Raw genomic sequence first — 11,028 nt, forward strand, 5'->3', positions numbered from 1 at the left:
AACACAGACGAATCTGTCTACAATACATGGCGGACTGGTGGTGAAGAAGACCTTCACAATAAGACTAGTTCCCATACCCCTTTTATATAATTATAGAATTCAATGCATGACATTTTATAATTTAAAGTACATTGAATTATGCTTTTTACTGTGTCAATAGAAAGCGAATTGCGCTCATCTGTCCATTGATTTTTAATAAATGACAACACAAGTTCAACATGTGCATTGTGCGGTGGGATGGCGAACAAGTATTGGCACATTTTCAGTAGATTAGCTTTTCTTTCTGTCTCTTCAGTTTTTTTGAAATAGTATAACCATTTATCATGCACATCTTTCGTTTTCCATTCTTTGGCTTTTTTATTTTCGATAAATGACTTCATATACTTTACTTCCTCATAGATTGAATCCGTGAATAATATTCTCATTTCACTTAAATAAGCAATAGTTTTTTCAACATGTTCCCATTCGGGTACTTCATGGAAAAGCATCCATGAAAAAACATTATATTTCACCAGTGGAACTAACCACTTTGCCAAATAATTAATTCTAACGTTGTAAAATTCTCATCTTTTTCAAATTTTTGTGTTTTTCCTGTCGAAACCAAGCAACTGCATTTGTCTACTACTGTAATCAAAATAAGATAGTTGGAGCTGTGTATCCAAAAGGCTGCTCAAAAAAGCGTCTTAAAACTAGACTTGCACTCGAGACTAAATGAGACAAATCTATTCCTCCAAACATTGAGTAAACTATTCAATCTATATACAATCAATTATACAAATGTGGCAGGTACAAAATCTAATATTAATATTAAAGAAACAGTTTTGTTTTTTAGAAACCTGCCATTGTTTAATGTATTAACGGAGGCTCAATGTTTGGAAGGATATCAGCACTTTTTTAAACAATTAATAGAGAATGTAAAAAGTGACTCCACGCCGGATATATTGCTATTATTGATGGCAACAAAAATTAAATATGAAGAGTTTGGTTGTGCAGCTCTAAAATCGATTTGGTGTCCCGTCAATAGTATAGTTAACCCTTTGACTGCTACAACAACGATAAATCGTTGTTTTGAAATCGGCGAAGATTGCTACGACGATCGTTGTTGACGTCATTAATTGTCGTATTTCAATACTTTCTTTGAGCCACCAGCGCATCAGTGGCACGAAACATTTTTTTTATATACGTATTTATATTTATTTTTCAATCAAGCTTTATAAATATTTATCAATTTTTTAAATAAAAGCTCTTCAATTTCGGGTTCATCATCAAAGTAAATTTCGGGTTCGTTGTCAATGTCATATAAGGAGTTATTACTTGGGAATTGATTATTATCGATAAATTCATTTTCAGAATCAGTAGAGCTGCTGATTTGTCGAGTTCCTCGGCGAGGAGCTATTATTTCGCTTTCATCACTTTCACTGTCCGATATCATTTTGCAGAGTTAAAATAAATGGCAAAAAACAATAGAAATCCGCTTTCAATTATATAGGTCACGAGACGTCACGAATTCATGCAATCAATCAAATGCAACTGAAATGCATACAAAATGTTTATGATACATGTTGAAAAATTATTTGATTATTAGAAAATTCGCATCCTTGTGTGTCTCGCTCACACGTACACAATTAAAACCAAGAAAGAAAGAGAGAGAGACCGCTACCTGTTTCGAATATATCGCATGTTGTAAGGATACATCGATATCTAAAAATAGATTATTGAAAAGAATAAAGCCTCGGAAAACAATCGTCAAAACTTATTTAGTGTATATATGTAGGTATCTCTTTCGCACGCACGCATGTAAAAGCAAGACAGAAAGAGAGAGCACGAGTCCACGACTGCTTCTTAAAAATGTATATAAAGTATTATAAAAATTACGAGTGTTCGGCGAAGTAAGTATGTAAAAAAAAATATTATATTTATTTTTTTTCAAAATAATTACAAATGTTAGCATTTTTCGCTTGGACATTGAAAAACCTCGTAGCAGCCAAAGGGTTAAATTAAAAATTGGTCGAATTTTTGGGTGTGACCAGTTACGGGTGATCATTTGTAACCGATCTAGAGCGACCGGTTGTCCTGTGACTGGTTCACATATGACTAGTAATCCGTTTACCAAAATTTGTTAAGCATCCGTCAACCGGAAGTGGCAGTTTACTCTTTTTAGATTGTTCTTCTATCATTTAAGGAATTTTTTTGGTAAAATTATAGAATAGCTTCTGTTATTAGTTTAGAGTATAATCCAACATTGTCAGTATACCTTTTTGGGTTCACCAAGACAATATACTTAGATGTTCACCATGTTAGTGTAGATCGAGAGGTTATGTTGTGTGTTACGGGGACAAGTAGGAGATGGTGTAGAATATTATAGTCACAGATTTTGTTATATTCTTTAATTAGCAGTAAATATAAACGAGATTAATGTACAAGTTTGTATTACAAGTTACTAGTCTCGAAGTGCTAGTTAGGCAGTTTAATCACAAGTGCCTTGTGAGACTGTTTGATCGCAAGTAACTATGTAGTAATCACAAGTTACTAGTAAGGCAGTTTAATCACAAGACTGTTTTATCGCAAGTGATCAGTTAGAGTGTTTGATCGCAAGTGATCAGTTAGAGTGTTTGATCTCAAGTGATCAGTTAGTGTTTGATCGCAAGTGAGGTTCAATAGATCTAACATGAGCATTTATACACAAAAGAATGATAAGTTTTAACCAATCACAGAATGTTGGTAAATAACAAAGTGATTAAGATACAGAGCAACATCCGTGTGTAAGACAGTTTTAATATTTGATTTATGTATCCTTTGAGAGTATCGAGACATTATTGAGTAGAAACACAATTTATCATAGAGATAAATAGTGATAATAATATTTTTAGGGTTTACACGTATCGTGGGACAAAATGCAGCTATAGCAATAAAGATAATTAAAAGTAATACTTTGGATTTCAACAGGTCATTAACTATGTCGTCTTATATAACAATCGTGTTAGAAACTCGCATAAATTATAATAGATAAAAGTTAAGTAGATAGGATTGAACAGAATAGTTGATTGTACAGTGCGGAAGCAATAAAGATATTGAAAGTCTCATAAATAATGAGGGATAACTTTAAGAGATAACATCATAAGTAGTTAAAAATGAAACAGATGTTCAAACTAAAGGTTAAAGGGTATTACACATAATTATATACATAGGTTGTAAGACCCTACCACATAACATGTGACCGAAACCCGGCCTACGGAAACTCGTAGTTAACAGAGTATATTTATTTTTTCCAGAATACAATTTATGGTAAGTACAGAAAATTTCACGGGGAAGTGGGCTAGTTGCCTGCTTCAGGGAAAAGTCTGGACTGGACTGCTGCTGCGTCTGCTGTGCGGGTTTATATATGGAAGTTCTAAGCGTGGCGTGTGCAAAAGATCTCTTTGTTCTCCAGGGCACGTGTTCTCAGGACGAGAGTTTTATAGCTTTGGGGTCAAAGCCAGGACGATGTCCGTAAGAGAATGGGGTCATACGCTTCCTTTGTTTCCAAGACACGTGTATACGAAGCACGTGTCGACCTATTTTCGAGGCGCGTGTTTTGTAGGTTCAAGCGCCACACATGAATGCTTTTTCTTTGTTTCCACGAACACGTGTAAATGATTGCCACGAGTAAACGATTTTCAGAATATGTGTCGCAGTGGCCTGGTGAGATCATTGTTTGTTTATGATCGAACGATGAACTCTTTCTTCTGGAATGGTCGAAGGGGTCGTTGCTCTTGAGTTCTGCGTGATTGTACAGGATATATGGGATCACTGTTTTTGCTTAGAAATGGCACACTTTGTGTTATATTCCTACATTAGTATACTTAGATGTTCTACATATTACGAAGCTACACGAAAATCAAGCCGAACGCGACGAAAGAAGATATAAAAATTAAATTAAAATATTCGAAGCTAAGGCAAAATTTGATGATTCGGATCATCCATGTTTTCAATTATCCGTGCCTTTCCTTCCCAGCATTAGCCCAGTTAATCGAGAGTGTACTGTATATATGAATATATGTAACCCTTATTTTTGAAAAAAAAAAATGTGTATTAGAAATGACCCTCAACCTAGAAATTTCCTGACTGACCTGATCCTGATGCACATTTGCCTGACTTTACCCCACTATGAATAACCATGTGATTACAGAGTTGATATTTATAACGGAATGATTCTGAACAAATGTCACATTTGTGTGACTTTACTCCACTATGGATAACCATGTGTTGGTAGAGTTGAGCTTTATAATGATATGATTTTGAACAAATGTCACATTTGTGTGACTTTACCCCACTATGAATAACCATGTGATTACAGAGTTGATATTTATAACGGAATGATTTTGAACAAATGTCACATTTGTGTGACTTTACTCCACTATGGATAACCATGTGTTGGTAGAGTTGAGCTTTATAATGGTATGATTTTGAACAAATGTCACATTTGTGTGACTTTACTCCACTATGGATAATTATGTGCCGGCAGAGTTGAATTTTTAAATGGAATGATTTTGAACAAATGTCACATTTGTGTGGCTTTACTCCACTATGAATAACTATGTGCCGGCAGAGTTCACCTTTGGAATGGAATGATTTTGAACAAATGTCACATTTGTGTGGCTTTACCCCAGTATGAATATGCATATGTAAGGTGAGTTCATTCTTTCTAACGTATGATCGTGAACAAATATCACATTTGTGTGACTTTACTCCACTATGGATAACCATGTGATTACAGAGTTGATATTTATAACAGAATATTTTTGAACAAATGTCACATTTGTGTGACTTTACCCCACTATGAATAGCCAAGTGATTACAGAGTTGATATTTATAACGGAAAGATTTTGAACAAATGTCACATTTGTATGACTTTACTCCACTATGGATAACTATGTGTTGGGAGAGTAGAGCTTTAAAATGGAATGATTTTGAACAAATGTCACATTTGTGTGGCTTTATTCCACTATGAATAACCATGTGACGGCAGAGTTGAACTTTTAAATGGAATGATTTTGAACAAATGTCACATTTGTGTGGCTTTATTCCACTATGAATAACCATGTGACGGCAGAGTTCACCTTTGGAATGGAATGATTTTGAACAAATGTCACATTTGTGTGGCCTTACCCCAGTATGAATATGCATATGTAAGGCGAGTTCATTCTTTCTAAGGAATGATTTTGAACAAATGTCACATTTGTGTGACTTTACTCCACTATGGATAACTATGTGTTGGGAGAGTTGAGCTTTAAAATGGAATGCTTTTGAACAAATGTCACATTTGTGTGGCTTTACTCCACTATGAATAACTATGTGACGGCAGAGTTGAACTTTTGAATGGAATGATTTTGAACAAATGTCACATTTGTGTGGATTTACCCCAGTATGAATATTCATATGTGCGGTTAATTGATTCTTTCTAAGGTATGATTTTGAACAAATGTCACATTTGTGTTGACTTAATCCACTATGAATAACCATGTGTCTGCGGAGTTGATATTTTAAATGGTATGATTTTGAACAAATGTCACATTTGTGTGACTTTACTCCACTATGGATAAGCATGTGTTTGTAGACTTGACATTTTGAACGGAATGATTTTGAACAAATGTCACATATGTATGGCTTTACCCCAGCATGAATATTCATATGTGAGGTGAGTTCATTCTTTCTAAGGTATGATTGTGAACAAATGTCACATTCGTGCATCTTTCTGAGAGTGTTAAAGCTTTTCTGTGTCACGAGATCAAGTTTATGGGTAAACAAGTTGGCTTGGAATTTGTTTTTGTGGTCCAATTCAGAATGTGTAGAGCAAATCTTATCTAAAGCTTTTCGTAATGGTAATTCTTCCGCGAGAATGTGTCTACTAGTATCTATTATTTCAGCCATATTATCATTCCAAGTATTTTTTCCTCCAGGGATCTAAAAAATAAATCGAAAGTTATGTGATAGGATGTCATTTTACATGTGAATTTGTAATTTCTATTAATTGAATGTTCGGTTAAAGCTGAGATGCGTTTGCTGAGATGCTGAGTCGTTTTCTTCTGCACTGACAATACTTTTTTAGACTCACACTCACACACAACAGCCACTAACAGCAGCGAGCAGTCCGATCGGTTGCGCGTCTCGGCTTCAACCGAATGTTGTGTTTAGAATCGATCTAAAGCACTCGAATCGTATTTACTCACCTCGCCATCTACTGGTGAACTACAAATGTCGGGTGGGCAATGAGCATCCAGCTCATCTTCCCATATTAAATTTTCCAGCAAAACTTCCTCCGGCTTGATTTTCAAATACTTATCTAATTCCGCCCTCGACGTTGCGTCATTCTGAATAGAAGCGTTCCGAAAGCTGTCGAACAACTCCAGATTTTTGACACAAGAAAGGCATATCATATCTGGCAGATGGTCTCCTTTCCTAACCTGCAAATGTGAAAGGTATTGAAGACTACGGGGAGTAGCGAATTTACAATAGCAATGGTTCAAGTGTAACGTGACTGACCCGCAACTGACAGCAGGTCCAAATGCGCTGCACCAAACGCAGTGGATGAGGGTCGTCGTAGATGGAGACGAAGGACCCTGCTGGAGCAGAGCAGAGACAAAGTCTGCACTCCATCGCTACTTGAGAGGAAGAAGCACAAACTCCTGGAGAGTCGATGCTTAGATGTAGTCTTTCACGGTGTTGACAGACTGATATGCAAGTGAGGGCCTCGAGTGTAGTCGCTTAAGACGTTTGGAGTTCACACACAAGATATCAATCTAGTAAAACCGTGCATAGAAGATCGAGAGTAGTAGTAGTAGTGGGTAATATTTTAGAGATAGTTCCATGGAGTTTACTCCATGCCTATCGATCTAGCGAATTATCTGGGATCCGATTCGCGGTGATGTTGTGGTGCGGGCTGGCGGCTGCTCGCAATGAAGATCGAGAGCGTTTGCAGCCGCGATATATACCTCGTTTACGGTCTTAGCACCTTGGTATACGGCCAGTACCTGGGGGGCTGCCATATATATTATATGGTAAAGGGACTACTAGTCAAATGTGAACCTGTCACAGGACAACTGGTCGCTCTAGATCGGTCACTCGTGATCATCCGTCACGCTAAAACTGGTCACGAGAAAACTAGTCACACGCTAAAACTGGTCACGAGAAAACTAGTCACACGCTAAAACTGGTCACACGCTAAAACTGGTCACGAGAAAACTGGTCACACGCTGAAACTGGTCACGAGAAAACTGGTCACACCCAAAATTTTAAAATTGGTCACACAAACAAAAATATTCTCAAATACTTTTTATTTACGAAATTTTTATTATTATCGACGAGACATATGTTCGAGTCAAAGGCCCTCGTGGCCGTGGCCGTGGCCGTTGTTTGTGGTCTTCGCGAGGAGTTCGCGGGTATCTGTCAGCCCATCTGACGTTCGCATCGCTCGCATCCGAGAAGGTTCGCATGGCAATCGCTTTTGCGTTCATTTCACTTTGACAGTGCGAATGTCAAATCAAAATTTAATCTTAATTCACCGCGGTAAATGTACCGCGGGGAGGTCTACGAAAACACTGATTGTGTTAGTAAGAGGATCCTTTATTTATGTTCACTTGTTACAATAATAATTATATGTAAAAAAGAAGGTCGTTTTGTTTTCTCAGCTTCGGAGCCAATGGAACGTTGCCGGAGATTCATTCTGCATGTTTTGTACAAGAGCGATGATTATGCCATTGGCTTCATCTTTAATATGGACGGTATCTAAAAGTGAATTCGTCATTTTATAATGAACTTGTTACATCTCGTCTACATAAATAAATCGTCGGTAACATTATTTGTTTATCTTTGTTACATTGTAAAACATTTTCTATATGTCATCTATATATTATAATATATATTCAATTGTAAATAGGTTTTTGAGCTCTTTCTCCTATTATGCTGTGCATTAAAATTAGAATAATATAATACTATGATTACTAACCAAATAAAATAAAATTGCAAAATAGAAAATGATCAGTAGATCAGTAGCTATTAAAATATGTAGATATAAGATGTATTGTGAACATAATTTCGTAATAATAAAAAGCATTTTAAAATCAAACCAAATAATATATATTCAAGAATATGTTTATGTAGAATGTGTTGAAAACGGATAATCGTGGTTCTATTTTAATATCTATGATAATTGGTAGAATTGGTATAATTCTATAGGGAATGGTGGAGTTCGTCCCCCAATGCCTCCAATATAGGTCGTAAAAAAATATGTCGCGACATCTTGATAAATGGCCTCGTCTGGAAGCTCCCCATGAAGCATCGAAAAAATTGTATTCACTTCGTCAGGTGGGTAGAATTGTGGGACCAACACTCGGCAGCCATTGATAGATCGCCCAAAACAACGAATTGTTGCGAGGGTTTTCACAATGCGTTGAACGCGATTTTTAATTGCAGCCACCCCAGCATGTGGATTTTGTTGGATGGGCTGCAAAGGGATATGGCATGCCATAGGCTGACATTAGCCAATGTAAGATTTGGCCAAATTGAATCAGTAAATGCCAAATACGACAGACTTTATAGAGCCGTATCTGGTGTCGTTAATAATTATCACCAAATACCAGACAAATTATTTTTTCTTTTTTATGTACTTTTGTTTCGTGCTTAGTTGTTTATTTTGTGTATATAACTGTTTATATGTATATTTTGATTTTATATTTTGTACATGTTGTAAATATTCAGAAATTGTGTCCATATATATAATATTATGATTGTGTATGTATTCGATACAGTGTGTATTTGTTTGTAAATTGTCTTTTAATTTTATTATTTTGTCCGTAGACTATACTTGTATACTTGTTTTCTTTCTGTTTTACTTATTTTTGTTCCGTGATTAACTGTGAAATTTTGTGTATAATTTGTGTTTATATGTATATTTTGTACATGTTGAAAATATTCAGGAATTGTGTATATTATATTATAATTGTGTATGCATTCGATACAGTGTGTATTTTGATTTTAGTTCATTTTTTGATAAATATGTACATATATCGAAACTTATATGTATGTAGGTGTTGTAAATATTGAGTAATTTGTTTATATACACAAATACTTTCAGGCTTCACTTGAATGTGGAGCAGTTGTTGTTTTGACGAAGACAGATTTTGTACAAATTATCATATTTGTTTAGGAAAAACCAAGTCTACAAGAGAAGTTTTCATTTTGATTATTAAAAGATTTGATTTTATTGTTCATATATGTTGTCCGAGCCAACAAACCCACATGGCCGTGTTTTGGGCTCTTACGGGTGCGCACTCATGTTTACGAGGCGCGCTCATCTGTCAAACCAGACGCCCGCCATCCGCTGGCCGAGACGGTACTGACGTGGCTGGTCTACCTTGCCTGACCAGTGACCAGCCAGCGTACTCATCCACAGCCCCCGCCATAAAGGGGCATAGGCGCCAGCACACTCCCCGGCTCGCCATCTATTCCTTAATAAACGAGGATAACCCGAGCTGACGTTTCTAATTCCCCACCCCGCCCTGTTCCAGCACGTGCTCCAGAGCGAGCTGAACACACACAGAGACGACGACACACATACACAGCCACTGGTCACCCAGCATTTACACACACACATACAGCTCCTGAAGCTATCGTTCATATGTATATGATTGACTTCTTCGCAACTTAATATCTAAGATTGCAAATGTTTCTACCACATACATATGTACAATACCACTTGCTTGGTAATTATACAATTTCAATTTTATGCAAAGTACTTCAAATCGCCGAGTGTTATTAGCATAAGATGAAATGTACAATAAAACAAAAATAAAAAATTATATATTTTTTTTTTATATGTGTATAATATTTTATAATAAAAATATAAAATAATGATTTTAAACTGATTTTATTATTATTTTTAAGAATTTTTATTTACATTTTTTTTTTACATATTACACGTTGCAGTACTTTATAGGACACTTTATTGTATCATAATTTAACTTTAACATGAAATGTATCTTATGGAGCGGTTCAAATACATAAAAAAAAAAAAATACCTGTGAGAACATCGACAATATTGGCTACTATATTATAATTGTATGATATATGTACTTTCAAATAAATTTTAAAATATATACCTAAACCTAAATTACAGGGACAAAATTAAAAAAAAAACCTTTTATGCACAGTAAATACAATGATTTATTATGTTTTCAACACATTATACATAAACATATTCTTGAATACATGAAATATAAAAAAAAATTGCCGTTCAACAACATTCAGTGAATCATTGGGATACTCCTCGGTGCCTCCACATACATATACTAATCCGTCAAAAACTGCAGCCGTCGAGCCTGATCGCTTATATTTCATCGGAAGCAATTCAGTTCGTAGCTTCGAGATAAGATCCATGCACCAGACCTATATTTTCATGTTTCGTACATATATAAAACATTGCTAATTGTTGAATATGAGTAAATTGAGTAATTGTTGAATATGAGAAGTGAAAAATATGGAATAGTACAAGTGATATTGTTTTGAGTTGCTGACTATCACCGATTTAATTACCAATGTATTAATAAGTAAGTGTATTATTACACCGATTTAATTACCAATATATTAATAATATTCTTGAATATATATTATTTGGTTTGATTTTAAAATGCTTTTTATTATTACGAAATTATGTTCACAATACATCTTATATCTACATATTTTAATAGCTACTGATCTACTGATCATTTTCTATTTTGCAATTTTATTTTATTTGGTTAGTAATCATAGTATTATATTATTCTAATTTTAATGCACAGCATAATAGGAGAAAGAGCTCAAAAACCTATTTACAATTGAATATATATTATAATATATAGATGACATATAGAAAATGTTTTACAATGTAACAAAGATAAACAAATAATGTTACCGACGATTTATTTATGTAGACGAGATGTAACAAGTTCATTATAAAATGACGAATTCACTTTTAGATACCGTCCATATTAAAGATGAAGCCAATGGCATAAT

At 35.0% G+C, this 11,028-nt stretch overlaps 2 protein-coding genes across 3 annotated transcripts in view; both read right to left on the bottom strand.

Moving 5' to 3' along the window:
* mip40 (Myb-interacting protein 40) overlaps window positions 1–11,028 on the bottom strand; it is a 237,704-nt gene that overhangs the window by 150,221 nt on the left and 76,455 nt on the right. The gene's annotated exons all lie outside the window — the stretch shown is intronic.
* LOC143919968 (uncharacterized) lies at window positions 2,389–7,001 on the bottom strand. Of its 2 annotated transcripts, none has more exons than XM_077442592.1 (3): window positions 6,523–7,001; window positions 6,210–6,443; window positions 2,389–5,943 (listed from the first exon to the last, which is right to left on the bottom strand). In XM_077442592.1, the coding sequence occupies exons 1-3, from the start codon at window positions 6,634–6,636 to the stop codon at window positions 4,090–4,092; spliced, it is 2,202 nt and encodes a 733-aa protein (XP_077298718.1). In that variant the 5' UTR covers window positions 6,637–7,001; the 3' UTR covers window positions 2,389–4,089. The 2 variants fall into 2 exon arrangements, with proteins under 2 accessions (XP_077298718.1, XP_077298719.1); XM_077442593.1 differs by having other exon boundaries at window positions 2,395–5,943; window positions 6,210–6,438; window positions 6,519–6,937.

This window comes from Arctopsyche grandis, chromosome 12 (assembly GCF_051622035.1).
Source record: "Arctopsyche grandis isolate Sample6627 chromosome 12, ASM5162203v2, whole genome shotgun sequence".
NCBI lineage: Eukaryota > Metazoa > Arthropoda > Insecta > Trichoptera > Hydropsychidae > Arctopsyche > Arctopsyche grandis.